Source organism: Gracilinanus agilis, chromosome 1 (assembly GCF_016433145.1).
Source record: "Gracilinanus agilis isolate LMUSP501 chromosome 1, AgileGrace, whole genome shotgun sequence".
Classification (NCBI taxonomy): domain Eukaryota; kingdom Metazoa; phylum Chordata; class Mammalia; order Didelphimorphia; family Didelphidae; genus Gracilinanus; species Gracilinanus agilis.
Genome location: NC_058130.1, coordinates 400,586,958 through 400,602,265, shown reverse-complemented (window position 1 = coordinate 400,602,265; position 15,308 = coordinate 400,586,958). Strand labels below are relative to the sequence as shown.

The following is a 15,308-nucleotide window of genomic DNA, read 5'->3' as shown; positions in this document are numbered from 1 at the left end:
AGAATGGGAAAAGGGCGTCAGTACATTGCTGTGGTCCCTCTTTGACAAATCCACAGACGAAAACGGGTAAGAGGCAGGCACGGATGCCTATAATCTGTATTTATTGAAGGGAATGTTCACATCAGTGAAATCAAGGAACCAGTTGAGTATCTGAGTGTAATTATGAGTTATGTTTGAAATGGTTACATTTATATCAGTGAGACCTTTATAAACAGCATTTAACAATATATGCAGGAAGTAAAATTTGGCCACGTTTTCTCATTATTTTCTTTTTTTTTCTTAAAGGGAAATCATCATGATACCATGGCAAGAGAGGACTATATTTAGAAATGAAGATGACATAAAAATAAAGATATACATTAAAAAAAATGTAAGGGGTGTGTGAGGGAAGAGGGTGTTGGTTCTTTATTAAACCAGTCCTTAAAATTCTCTGTGTGAAATAATTTTTTAACATAAAATCAAGAGAAATTGTACCAAGACAATGCCATAAACTAGGCTAATCCTTGTCTAACAGGAAGATCAAGCCAGTTTACAAAATAGGTAACTCTAAGCTTACACTAAGGATAACTCTAGAGCAGTGATGGGCAAACTTTTTAAAGAGGGGGCTAAAGGAAAGGAAATGCTCATCTGTCAGTCTGTTTCTAAGGCAACTCTTTCAAAGTTTCATTGTATTGTATCCTACTCATTGTATTCACCAGATTAGGAATAATGTCCCCCAGGCCAGATAGAACATTTCAGGGCCATCTGACCTCCCAGCCATAGTTTGCCAATCACTGCTCTAGAGGAAAAGAAGGCTTAGTGCATAGACTGACTTTTAAAAAGTTTTGTGTTTAAGTGAAACTATTTCAAATAAAATAATATTTTGGATGCAATTTAAGAATTCACTATTTAAAGGAACCCAACAATAAGTTTGGATGACAAAGGTTCCTCTTGTAAGATGAATAACAGTGCTCTAATTTATCTGTTTTGTAGGTTGTGATTTTTATATATTAAGCTTCTCATTCTTATTTTTGTCCATTTAAAATGCTGAGCTATTGATAAAGTCATTATGATCCTCATCAGCTAGAAAAATTAACAAGATTTATCAGACCATAATTGTGGTTCCTAAAATAGAATGTTTTCTTATCATGCTTAAAATATCCTAGAGAGTTACCAACAAAAGTGTAGTTATCACCCGATCAATATATCAATCATTAAACATTTATTTTAAGTACCTACTATGTGACAGGTACTGTGCTAAGCATCTGATGTACTCTGGATTCTGAAACAAAACCCTTGAGGTTACAGAGAAAGAGCCTGTCTAGGGAATGTGTTACAAAAACTGGAAACCCTGACTTTAAACATTCATTGCTGAATTCCACCACAAAAATCACAAAGATATCTATTTATCACAAAGATAGCTGGATATGAATCTGAAGCAAATCAGACCTAGCTCTCTCCTATGTAGTGGGCTAAAAGAAATCAAAAAACAAATATGGGGAGTTGAGCATTCTTTCTGCATGTCCCAGGAGCCAACTTAAACAAAAGCCACCCTTTACAGTGCTGGACCTGGATCCAGGAAGACCTTAATTCAAATCTGACCTCAGATGCTTGCTTAGTTGTATGTCCCTGGACAAGTCATTTAACAACCTCTTACTTGACACTTAACAATTTGTAAAATTGAGATGAAGAAGGAAATAGTAAGCTGTTCCATCATCTCTGCCAAGAAAACTCCAAATGAAATGACAAGTTGACATGACTGAAAAATGACTGGACAACAGTTGATGTAATTCATGAGTTAAATATTTCTTGGGATGTCAACCATACACAAGAACCTAACCAACAGGAAATCTTAAGACAGAGGTTAGCACAAAAGTATCACCAGTCAGCTTTTAAGGCAAAGGCAATAATAATAGCTAATAATAGCTAACAGTTATATGGTGCATACTATGTGCCAGGCACTTTGCTAAGCACTTTACAAATATTTTCATTTCATCTTTACAACAACCCTTTGAGATAAGAGCTGTTATTATTCTCATTTTAAAAGTGAGGAAACTGAGTCAAACAGAGGTTAAGGGGTTTTCCTAGTAGCACAGAGAGCTAATGAATGTTTGAAGCTAAATTTGAATTCAGGTCTTCCTCACTCCATGCCCACTGTGCCACTTAGTGTTTTATAAACCTGAAAGTGCTACATAATGTAACTATCCTATCAGCCATAAAACAAGATTTTTTATTTTGCATTAACCTATTATGTCCTCAGTGGATATGAGCAAGTGGGAAAAAGCTATGGTCCAGGAAGATAACTGGTTATCATGCAGTTACATAAATTATAGCCTCTGTTTCAGAACTCTTTGAATGGTTCATTATTGCCACACAATAATTGCACAGGTGATTTAGTTTCCTCAACTGGTAATAAGGATATGATTCAGAGAATATCCCTGGCATCTCTCTCTAAGCCAAAATTCTCCACAGGCTTGGTTTTGGGTGACCCTTCTTAGGATGCTGTGAAGCAGAGATCACCTGATATGCAAGGTTTTGTTTAAAGCCAAATGAGAAATTTCCAGGAATATTAACATGGCATTCCAGCATTTTCTACTAAAGACAGAGCAATAGAGGTCAAGGAATACAAGTGAGGAAGAGAAGGGAATAGAAGAAGAAAAAGAGACAGGGTGAAGGAGTTAAGAGAATATTTTCAGAAGAAATAGACAAGAAACAGCAATGCTTTAAAAAGTTTCTAATGGACTATTTAAAATGGCAATTGTCAAAGAATAGAGTTGAGCACCAAGGTTAGGGATTTTTTAAGAGAATTATCTGATTTAAGAAATTGAATATGGAAGGAAGGAAGGAGGGAAGGGAGGAAAACACTGCTAAGCACTGTAATATTAAAAAGTATTATTTTACCAAATGTAATATGCTAAATTTAATATTTAGAATTAGTTTGGAAATATATTAATTAACAAAAGGTTGTTGTGGTCACCCTTTATAAAATAATTAATTCTTAAGTCACAAGGATGATAGTAGCTTTTAATGATTTAATTTTAATATAAATATCATCTAAGAAAGAAATAAAGAGAGAAGGAAATAAAAAAATATTTCCTAGCAGATTACCCTAATCTTACCAGCCCACGTAATGTCTTCTGCCCCAGCCATCAATGCCGAGTGGCAGAAAGACCCCTAGTCAAAGATCTCCAGAGAAGACCCCCCCTCCCCTCTCCTCTATAGTCCCATTGCTTATTGTCCTTTCTCTCCACATCACTTCCTTTCTCTTTGCGATGGTCTATCACATCTCAAGAACCAATCAAAGACTCTGTTTGGAGCATTCTGGCCAGGCTAATGAGCTGGCTAATGGGCTGACTTGGACAAGCAGAAAGGTCATGACCCTGGGAGGAAGGGGTTCCCTTTACACAGCGCTGACATTACAAATATCTTATATGATCATCACAACAATCCTGGGAAGTAGGTGTTATTATTATCCTCATTTTATAGTTGAAGAAATTGATTCAAGCAGGGTCGGGAAAATAATGCCTGAGTCCAAATTTGAATTCAGGTCTTCCTGATTCCAGGCCCAGCACTCTCTCTACTACCCCATAGTTAAATTCAAATAGAGTCAGAATACATAGAGTCCTCAAATTGTGTCAAAATAGTAAAGGTAGAAGGGGTTAGATTATGGGCTTCAAAAGGTTCTTTAGATTCACCTTTCTTTACAATGGAGTCAACATACTACATGTGATTAAAATGGAGATAGAGAGAAATCAGACATTCTTCACTCATGGTCTATACTTGGCAGTCATATTCTGAAAGCAAAAAACAGGGTTCAAGGCCAGAATTCCCACAATGGGAACCAGGCCAAGGCTTCCGCAAATGTCAAGTTATAGAATATGTAAGGGAGAATCCTGTGAAATAAACAGTTGGCATAATGAACAGTATGAGCAACATTATTTTAATCAGTTTTGTACATCCTAAGGTGACTATTTTGAGAATGACATCACTCATTTGGATACAAGTTCCGGTACATTAAAATATAAAGGTATATTGGTTTCCTGCAACACTTTCTATGTATCATAATTTTTACCTACCTGTACATACCCAGGTTTAGACACAAAAACAATAGAGAAGACCATAACAAGCACACACTATAGGGTAGAATTTCGTTTCTGTAGGATGCTAATATTTTGTTTATCATGCAGATAAACATAAGTCCTCATTAGGGGGTGTTAGCACATCAAAAAGATAAGTAAAAAACAATAGGGAAGCTGGGAAGAAGCAGTTTATCCCACTTTTATGTGCTAACACCCTCTAAAATGCTTATTTATGTAATAAACCCTTAGGTTGCAGAAAGAGGAAGTCAGAACAAAAGGTCTAAACATGGGATTCTTCCCTCCCTTCATTTAGATATGAGTCATGACACTGAAGGAAGTTACTGGAGGAGCATCAGGTGAAAAGTACTATAAGACCTGAAGGTCCTTAAAGGATTCTGGTACATAGACCAGTCTCACTCTATCACATTGTTTCCACTGATTCCCTTATCCTTTGATAGATGCTCAAGATCAGCTGGGGAATAAGGATAATAAAAGTGCTTCTTCCTTCCCTGTGGAAGAACCAGGAACTTCCACAAATCCCATTTTTAAAGTCCTCTTGGCTAATTCTTCTGCTCCAGTCTTATTCCCATGTCTCACTATGACATGGATGCAACTGGATTCACTGATTCTATACTGGGAAAGTACATGTTCAGGTGAGCTGGGTCAAGTTGTAAAGTATTGGGTCCAGTGATAGATTCCATTAGCTCCCTATGGTTACATTTGGAGAGGGTCAATTACCAGATTGAGAAATAAGTGCTTCCATTACAGTTTGGATCTTCAGTTGTGTCCAACTCTTTGTAACCTTATTTGGAGTTTTCTTGGCAAAGATACTGAAGTGGTTTGCCATTTACTTCTCCAATTCATTTTACAGAAGGGGAAACAAGACAAAAGAGGTTCAGTGACTTGCCCAGGACCACACAGCTACATAGTGTCCATAGCCAGATTTGAACTCAAGAAGCTTCCTGACTCTTGGTCTGGCAGTCTATCTGCTGCTCCAGCTAGCTGCCCCTCCATCGCAGCACTAAGGAGTAAAGGAATTGGAACACACTTCAGAGGTGGAAAGATTCATAATAGCGAAACAAATCCATGAGTAATGAAGGATAAGTTGATAAGGGAAAATATATGGTGACAGTATTTCTAATGCAAACATTCTGAAGAAGGCAAAGGTGGAGAGTGTTCCTGTGAAGACAGAAATCACATGTATGAAAAAATATTAAATATTCAAGAAGGATAGAAAGATTCATATTAGTTTTTATGGCTATGAATTATAAACCAATGTTACTTTGCTGCTGTTCCAAAGTCACACCTAGTGTTCAGCCTTCAGGCACAGTTATAAAAAAGAAAAACAACATTTAATAATCTCCTAACAAAGGTCTCTATTTTCCATATATTTAGGCAAATGCCAGAGGAAACAGATGGACTTTCCACTGGGCACCTTAAAACAAAAATTTTGCCAGATCAACTAGAAAAAAGTGTTCCTGAAGACCATGCCACACCTCAAAAACCTCAAGCATTTTGATCTGGAGGCCACTAACTAAGCAAGAAGGGATTCAGATAGAACCACCTTGCAGATAAGTCCAGTGGATTCCCATTTCACCTAAACAAAAAGGGAGAGTAATAACATTGATAAATCAAAATGGCAGATAACCCCCCAAATACCTATGTTTGCCTTTGTAAGCCAGATGGGTGCTCTCTAATTGTTAGCTAAGAAGAATATAATTTAAACTGATTTGCATTGCCTGAGTGCAATTTTTGGACAGTAGAAGTAATGCCAGACAACAATAGAAAGACATACCAGGATTTCAATTCTACAAACTGGATGGCTGAGAGATGACTATATAATTCAGCATCTTATCTTAATTTTTTATTATGGACAAACATTCCATATAACCGTAGTAAGCCATTTAAGGTCTCGATAATTCCAAACAATTCTGTAAAAATTAAGTTGCCAATTTCCAAACCAGAAGTCCTCTATAGGAACTAAATTAAAAATTCAAAATATGTACATACATATCTATGAAGGAGCCTATGAGATGTAGGGAATAGAGAGAGTCAGTCTCAGAACCAGGATTACCTGAGTTCAAATCCCACTTCTGACACATATTGTGTGACTTTTAGGCAAGTCATTGAGTGAGTGATCTAGGCAACTCCCTAAACTTGAAGAGATGGCACTGACCTGCATTGTTAGATATTATATAAATGAAAGTACAGGTTTAATCCCTATTCCCTTCCCAGGTATTACACACTATACAACCATCAAGTAAAGGAAACTTCATGTTTTATAAGCCAATATAGAAGGGTTTTCAAGAGCTGTTTTTTAGTCTAGTGGGACCAAAAATATTTAGGGCTTGGGAGGTAAAAGATTCCACCCCTTGGATTACATACAGAAGTCAGCCTGGGCATTATCACTCTGTTTAAGATTCTGTGCAAGAGTGCTTTGGGTTTTTATAATGGCAAAAGCTTCCTCAGAAAATCATTAAATATCTTTTTATGACAATGCCTGATCACTCACTCCACTGAAAGCCTTAGCAAACAAGAGAAGAGGCTGCTAGTGTCCATAGCCCACTGTTAGCAACTTTCAAAGAAAGGTAATAACAATTTACGAGCCAGTGAATAAATTTTAAGAGAGGCGTTATAATCCATTGACTTGGAGCTCAGAAGTGTAAGCTTGATTATTCTCATTGGAGACAGCCAGCAGAGTCAAATGAAAGACAGTTTTAACAATATTAAACTGGACCAAGATCAGGACAACTCAGAGAGCTGAATTTAAACCTAAAGAAAGCATAAAGTACTTTTCGAGGAAGAGAGAGACTGCATCAGTCACAGCATTTAACTTAATCCTTATGGTTTCCACCTAGAGGCCATTTCTAATTTGCTGTTCATCCAAAGAGAACTATGAAGTCTTGGTAGGGCTGGCATTTTGTAACTTTTGTCATGGTAATGATTAGTCAAATGAAGAGCTAGGAGAAGTAACTTTGGGGGATGGGGCATAGTTTTAGCCTCATTTTCCTATTTCCAGGTCATCATATTTCTAACCATATCAAATATGATCATTTTATGCAAAAGTCAAATTACATATCCTTCTGGGAAGGTCAAATTATATGAAACTGGACAATTATCCCCTAGATGATCATCTAAGTTGTGGTTTCACAACACACTGAAAAAATTACCTTAAAAATCATTTTGGGGCAGCTAGGTGGCTCAGTGGACCTAGCTGTGTAACCCTGGGCAAGTCACTTAACTCCCATTGCCTAGCTGTGTGACCCTGAGCAAGTCACTTAACCCCTTCTGCCTAGCCCTTATCATTGCTAGTATTGATTCTAAGACAGAAGATAAGGGTTTGTTGGGTTTTTTTTAATCATTTTTCAGGGTTTTGAAAAGAAGCTCTTTCCTCCACAAAGGACACCATATTTTCCAGAGGTAATACAAATAATATGTTTGCTGTACTTTGCATTAACAGCCCTGGGTCCTGAAATCTTTTTCAGTAGTACTGAGAACATGCTCCTTTTCCCAAAATATGGAATGCTGAAAGGTCTTGTTTTCCTCATTCCTATGTTCATTGGGTAATACTCAACATACTTGACTTCTGGCCTCCTTCCCCAACTCATTCAACAGTCTCAAACATAACAGCAAACAAGATTGAGGAAAAAAAAAACCCACAGTAAACATTTGCATGGCATTTTGCCCTCTGCTTTATTTTAAAAAGTTTTTTTTTCTAAAACCCTTGCCTTCCATTTTAAAATCGATACTGTGTATTAGTTCAAGGCAGAAGACTGGTAGGCAATGGGGGTTAAGTGACTTGCCCAGGGTCACACAGCTGGGAAGTGTCTGAAGCCAGATTTGAACCTAGAACCTCCCGTCTCTAGGCCTGGCTCTCAATACAATGAACCACCCAGCTGCCCCCTACCTTCTGCTTTAAAACAGTTTTGTGAAATATATCATGTTGTAAAAAGCATAGGAGACCTCTAGTCTCAAATTCAAAAAGATTTATTCTCCCGCTATCTTACATGATACTTACAATGGCAAATACAGTATTACATATCTCTAAAGAACCATCAGCTTGACTTCCTACATTACGGCCTAGATAGCTTGTATGTGACGGGGCAAGAGAGGAACAAATCCGGAGAGGGTAATAAACATGAAAGCCTTCTAAATGTTAGAAATTCCATTTGGAATTATCCCTTAGAAGCTCCCTGGCCTTCCTCCCATATTATATATGGAATGTTATTATTGCTGTCATAAGAAATATTAAACATGATAATATGCCCAGATTACAATTTGACCTTGAGCTGCTAAACAGCCTTTTAGAGGTCAGAATCTCCTACAGCTAATGAAATAATATATTAGTAGCACATTAACAAAAGGGAAATGTGGAAAGGGTCTTTAAGGAAACTAGTTGCTGAAATAATGATTCCTAGAAGGGATAATATGAGGGGTTGCTGATATTCTATTCATTTCTATTCAGACCTCGGGCTTCAAATCTGTCATCACTCAACCAGCAAGAATTTATTTAGCATCTACTATACATTCATTCATTTATTCATCAAGCTTTTATTAAGGCATATTGTGTGAAGAGTCCAGTGCTTAGTAAGCACAAAGAGAGGCACAACATTTAGATAAAATGTTGTTCTTGCCCTCCTGGAACCAAGTCTAGTTGGCGGATAAAACACACACAATTCTAGCGATGAGTCTGTGGAGAGTTCTGAATCAAAGTGCTAAGCCAGTTCTGAGGAAGGCATTCATAACCAAGAGCTAGGGGACCAGATTTGAATTGATCTTTAAAGAATGGCAAAAAGAACAGTTTGGGTAAAGGTATCCTATCCCTCTATAGGAAAGAGATATACTCAGCCTTCAAGCAAGTTTGAATAATTTATACTCTCATGTCAGAATATTTTCTGCAATCATCATAATCAAATGTTGTTTACTATGCATCCACATGAACGATGTGCAGTGCTGGGTCCCCATACAAATCAAATTAATCTGATGCTATTTTTTGAGGTGAGCTAGAAAGCAAAACAATTGACATTTGCTATATTCTTTTCACTTACAAAATCAGAATCCAACCGTTTTCCCAACCTCTTGCCAAGGTGGATGAGATTGACTCACCTTGACCTCATCCTGAAAATATCTAGCAGTTTATATTCCTCCTCCCTGCTCTGAAACACTTTTCTACTGAGAAAGTAGTTTTTTCCAAGTTAAAAAATTTAGCTTTTTGAGGGAAATTTTTAATTAAAAAAAAAGAAATTAAGCTTTTGATCAACTTTATTATTTGAGGAGGAGCATCCATGAATTGCACATAGGCAATAATTGAATTGTGGCAATGACTGAAAACTACTTCAAAAAAACAAAGAGATTAGAGGCGGCAGATGTGTCTCTTGTTTAAAATAAATGAAATATGGGAAGAACAAAAAGGAGAGAATAAAGGACAGGAAACCAGAGAGATGAAAGGTAGGATAGATAAGAATAAGAAGAAGGAAAAATGACTGGCCCATGCAGTAATATTCCACATATACAATATCAAACAAACATCTTAGTTCCTGGTATTTGTTTTCATAAGGGATACTTAGGCCTTCTAAATAAAATTTTTTAATGCTCTCATACTAACCAAAAACATTTTCAAAGTATGTTTTGAAGAAATAGGTATTATCAGTGAGGTCTTTCTTAATATCTCCATTAGGAAGACTGTTTCAATCTTCTAATAAACCTCACTTAGAAGACTGCCTTTGCAATTCTTTTGACATCTATCAGATAATCGTTTCCATCATGCATAATACATTAAAGTTTGCATCAAGATCCATTGTTCACCACATTGGAGAATTCCATATTGTAAGCTAAAAATAAAATTGAACATTGGCTATTTTAACAAATCACTGAAATGAGCAACAACTTACATTTATATATGACATTTTAATGTAATATTTATATGTCCACATAAATATGTCAATAGAAATAATTTTACATGGACACAATTGTTTCAAAAGCAGTTTTCTAACACCTCTGAGAGATAAGGATTATAAGTGGTCCTTACTTATCCCCTCTCCCCCTTTTTCAGATAAAGAGACTCAGACCAAAAAAAAAAAAAAAAGAATGGCCCACCTGAAGTCCCACAATTGTGTCAGGATTTAAACACACATACTTTCCTGACTCCAAATAAAGAATTCTTTCCATGAGCTCCCTACTGTCCCTCAATAAACCACAAGAAACTATACAAAATGAATCATTCACAAAGATAGAAAGAATGCAACTAGTCAAGAAAAGATAGTAAGATGAAGAAGGAATCAGAACACTAAAGATTATATATTATAAAAAGCACACGTACTTAACTCACCAAAATGATACCTAACAGACCTAATGCACAAATTTAGCAGTTAGGACTCTAAGCACAGCAAATTTCAAAGCCAGAGCCACCAATGTTTATACTAGTAGTGTTATTACCAAAAACTGATGCAAAACAACTTAAAAATAAATGAGAAAATATATTAACAAATATGGGTAAGGACAGGGAGGAGTCTAGGTTTTCTTTAATATTTATTTAAACTATTTATTATGATAATAAAGTATGATTATAATAAATAATTAAACCTAATTACCACAAACTCTCAAATCAGTAAAATTGCTTTTTAATGTCTTGGGAATGTTCTTTTGTTTTTGTAAACTTTCCCTTGATGATGATGGTTTCATTGGATCCTTTCAAATTTATGGGAAAAGTATACTGGAACTTTACTGACAGGCAACAAGAGTTGCACGGATTAAGTTGTTAACTGAATATAAAATTTTAAATAATTTCTTCTAGTCTTTTGGGGTCTTATGTCTGAATACCTCTATCCAAAATCCAGCCATCTCATGTCAAGGTTTCAAGTAATTAAAAGATTCAACCAGGATGCAGCTTGTAGAACTACTAAGTTATTGCTTTATCTTAAAGGATTTTAAAGTTTATAATGTAATAGACTTATTATTAATCAAAGGCAGCTCGGTGGCACAGTGGGTAGAGGGCCCAGCCTACAGTGGAAGACTCATTTGAATTCAAATATGACCTCGAAAATTAGCTGTGTGACTCTGGGCAAGTCACATCTATCCTGTTTGCCTCAATTTCCTCTTCTATAAAAGTATCTGGAGAAGGAAATGGCAAACTATTCTTAAATCTCTGCTAATTGGGGTCTCAAAGAATCAGACATGACTGAACAACAATAATCAGTCCCCTCTCACTGTTCTAGGCACCCAGGATACAAAGACAAAAGTGAATGGATGAGGCATTTACTAAATGATTACTAGACTCAAAGCACTGTACTAATAACCAGCAATAAAAAAGTCAAATAGTCCCTGGTCTTATAGAACTTACATTCTATGAGGGAGACAACACACATAATTTCACAAAAATGAAATTTTCACTGGCTTAATGGACTACCATCTGGCCTAAACAGGAAAGACAACATATACTAATTTAGGCATATGCAAAATATATACTACAAAAGACACAAGGTTATTGAGGAAGGGAGGCAGACACTGCCAATTGGGAAAGACTTCATATGGATCTGATCTGACTTTTGAAGGAAAGAACCCAGAGATGGGGAAAAGAGTGTGAAATTGGGAATATATCATATAAACAAGAGAGATGGAATGCCTTGTATGAGGTAACAAGGGCAATTTGATTGGATGAATTGAATTGGATAAAGGGTAATAAAGTGTAATACAGTTTGAACACAGATGGGAATCAAATTGTGCTAGGATAGAGTGAAAGAACTTTCAGTTAAGTGATTTGATCAAAAGTCAGATTAACAAAGGAGTAGATAGAGGAAACAGAGTCAAGAACATAGACAGATTTTTCTAGGTGTCTAGTTGAGAAAGCAGGTGTATAACTTCAGAGGATGGAAGGTGAGCTGAGGGTTGCTTTTATTTTTATTTTTTTAATGATAAGAATTGGGAGTATTTCTATAAATGAGCAAAAGAAGCAATAGGTATCAGACTGAGATTTCTGGACTTTATGCAGGGTCTCCTGCAGTACCTACCTATATCATATAATAATACAGCTCATTTTACTGCTACAAATTATATCTTGGTTTTTGGTATTTACTGCACTTAAATACAACAAAGTTACATTTCTTTAAATTAAAATAACCAACAACTATAATTCAGACTCTAATGTCACACAGGCCTTCCACTATTATTCCCAGTGCAACAGCAAAAGAATTGGATGCTCCTACTTTGAATGCCATTTAACCCCACCCCAGTAAGGTAAACCTGGCAGTCAGTGGCTTTTTCAAGCCTGGGACTGGAGCCAGAGATATAGGTATAGCTTGGTCCTTCTCTCTAACCCAGCTGGTCCCCAGAAGATCCTCAGGTCTGGAGGATCCAGCCACGCCCCACCTGTCCAATCCCTAAAACTAGGAATAATCCTTATTCATCCTATCCCCCTTTTCTCTTCACCGAGAAGGAGAAAATGTAAACGTTCCTCTTCTCCCCACCCACGTGGGGAGTCTCAAGAGAAAAAGAGAAATATTATTGGATGGATCCCACGTGAGCAGTAAGGCTCAATTTGTTTTTCTCCTTCCCTTAAATATTAAACTTTTTTTTTTTTTTAATGTTAAGGAAGAGGAGGAGGAGGTCAACGACAACTAGAAGTTTCTCTTCATCCCATTTCCTGGCCAATTCTCCGTGGCTGCATTATAAACTATATACAAGTGCCGGCATTCAAATCTTAGGGATATGGACACACACAGCACAAGTCTTAGGAACACCCTCCGCCCCCTCACCCCGACCCCGGTGAAGCTGTGGAAGTAAGGGACAGTCAATATTTCCAACCAAAGGGAAAAAACGAATAGGGACGAGAAAGGGCTACTCCTTTAACTAAGGTTTTAAAAACAAATATGATCAAAGTAACTCTTGAAAGTGCCCTTTTCTCTGGGTTTGGAACCCAGACCAAAGTTGGAAAGCTTAAGCCTTTCGGTGAGTGCTGGGTAATGGGGGTTGTTAGCTGGTCCCCGACTTTGACAACAGCAATTGCACCGAAACTGTGGGTGTTTCAGCTCTAGGCATGCACCTGTTCCGACCTTCCCCATCCTAGATTCTACTCAGCAGAAAAAGGTGAAACGGATTCGCCGGAACCTTTGATCTTTCCTGCAGATCCCCTACGAACAAGTTCAATATTCTCTCATAATCTTCCTAAAACCAACATAACCAACCGCATACTTCCGCAGGAAAATTATCTAATATAAAATGACAACCCCTCCCTCCCCTCTCCCGCCTCTCCCATCCCTGACCAATCTTTCAAATGGGCCTCTTTTTTTCTCATAGCCTCAAAATACCTGGCCGCAGTCTTTTCCCATCTCCCCATTTTACTCTCCCTTTCTGCCACGTTTCCTTTTGCCACCTTCCCAAAGGTTAGTTTATGAGAAGAGAGTTTTAACTGATCACAGTGAGGACCCGGCCAGCAGGAAGCCCCAAGCTGCAGTGCACCAGGGGTTGGTCTTGATAGGGAGAGGAGGCGGCAAACCGGCGATCCCGAGTGACAGCCCACGACAGAAGGAGTTTCGCCTTAGTAAGAAAAACAAAACTAAGTGGGACTGTCCTAGGTATTGAAGCTGGCCGAAGGAAAGGTCCAGTGAACGGGTGGAAAAGCAAAAGACAGAGGCCGGAGAGTTAGGGTGAAAGGGAGGCTGCCAGAAACTGAAGGAGGCCTGAGAAGGAAATATGGGAAAAGACCAGTGACGGATTGGGAAAGTAACAGAAAGGGAAGGTGGGATAAATCGGGAAACCGAGAGACGCGAACAAAAAGCATTTCGGAGTTAGCTTGCCAAAAAGCTGGCAGTACCAAGAGGGGCAGGAGAGACGGGACAGGTGTGGAGCTTCCCAAGTAGCTACAACCAAACTTTCTCCCTAGCCGCGAAGTTAGAGGCTACGGAGTAGAGGCCGGGAGGCAATTTCCTTCAAGTCCACCACCCTACCCGGACCCAGAGAACAGCAGAGAAGAAACCGGCTCTGACTGCACACACCTCTCTAGCCCGAGTCTCCGGTAACGCGTTCCAGATGTGCGCCTCCACCCCTCTACTCCAACCCAGGCTAGTTTTCCCTCATTTCCCTCCTCTGCACACACAACCCCTCCAGGACAGCTGAACTACCTGAGGCGGCCACACTCACCTGGCTGTAGAGCTCGCTGACCGACATGACCCAGTCCGCGCAGCAGACAAGCCGGGAGGCGCGGCTGGAAGCTCAGCCTTCGCTCCTAGCGACCCAGTCCCCCTCTCCAGGGTAATCCCCGGCTCCAGGTGTTGTTCACTGCCCCGGGTGGCTCTCACACCAGCCGCTGCCCGCCTGGCGCCATCTTCCTGCTCTTGCAAAGAGTTTTTCCTTCTTTCTTTTCTTTTCTTTTTTTTTTTAAAGTCGCACCCCCACTCTCCCTTCCCTAGTCACTAGAGACTCCGCTTCCTGGCTCCTCTCTCCTAAGCGACCTTTACTCGGGCGGCAGCCGGGCTGGAGTTAGAACTAAGGCTGGGAGGAGCAGTAGCAGTAGTAGCAGCAGCAGAGGAGGAGGAGGAGGGGAAGCGAGCAGTGCTCCGCCGCTCCCCGCTCAGGTATGGGGAGGAGGTGCAGGCAGGCTAGCGTCAGAGCCGGGCGCTCCGTGCGTCCCCACAGCCTTCGCCGCCCTGCAGGTGCCCAGGGCTCGGGCTGGGGGCGGGACGGCTCCTCCTACCCCACCGCGAGTCTGAGAACGCAGTAGCCACCACCCGAGGATCCTCCGCCGTCTCTACTGCGCTCCACTCTGTAAGTCTGGGAAGAGGGGGAGGGAGGGGAACGCCGGAGAGCAAGGCACGCGTGGAGTCAATCCCGGGCCGCCCCCTGCTGGTCCTCGGGGCAAACTCCGACCAGACCTGGGTAAAAGCAGGTGCATCCTGTGTCGGGTGGGTAAACACACACACACACACACACACACACACACACACACACACACACACACACACACACACACACACACACACACATCCTATTAGCCTATGATTAAGCATAGGAAAGAGAAAAAATCAGAGAATAAATGAAGAAAAGAAGGCAAGAAAAAGTGGGAAGGGAAGAGTGCCAACAAGTCTTCTGGAACACGACACTAGGGTCTTAACTTTCGAGTCTTCTCAGAGGAGCAGTAAGGAGATCAATGTCATTGGATTGGGAATATGTGGAGAAGAATAAGGTAATAAAACTAGAAAAATAAGGGGGCTTTAGAAACAAAATTGCTATTCGGAAATAGATTACAATTTTGTAACA

At 39.2% G+C, this 15,308-nt stretch overlaps 1 protein-coding gene across 1 annotated transcript in view; it reads right to left on the bottom strand.

Annotated features, from left to right (window-relative positions):
* Positions 1 to 14,819, bottom strand: part of MYO5B (myosin VB) — a 582,592-nt gene extending 567,773 nt beyond the window's left edge. Inside the window, exon 1 of the mRNA XM_044681604.1 lies at positions 14,193 to 14,819. Coding sequence (XP_044537539.1) covers positions 14,193 to 14,219 — 27 coding nt within the window. The 5' untranslated portion in view covers positions 14,220 to 14,819. The remainder of the gene's footprint in view (positions 1 to 14,192) is intronic.
* Positions 14,820 to 15,308: the final 489 nt, after the last annotated feature.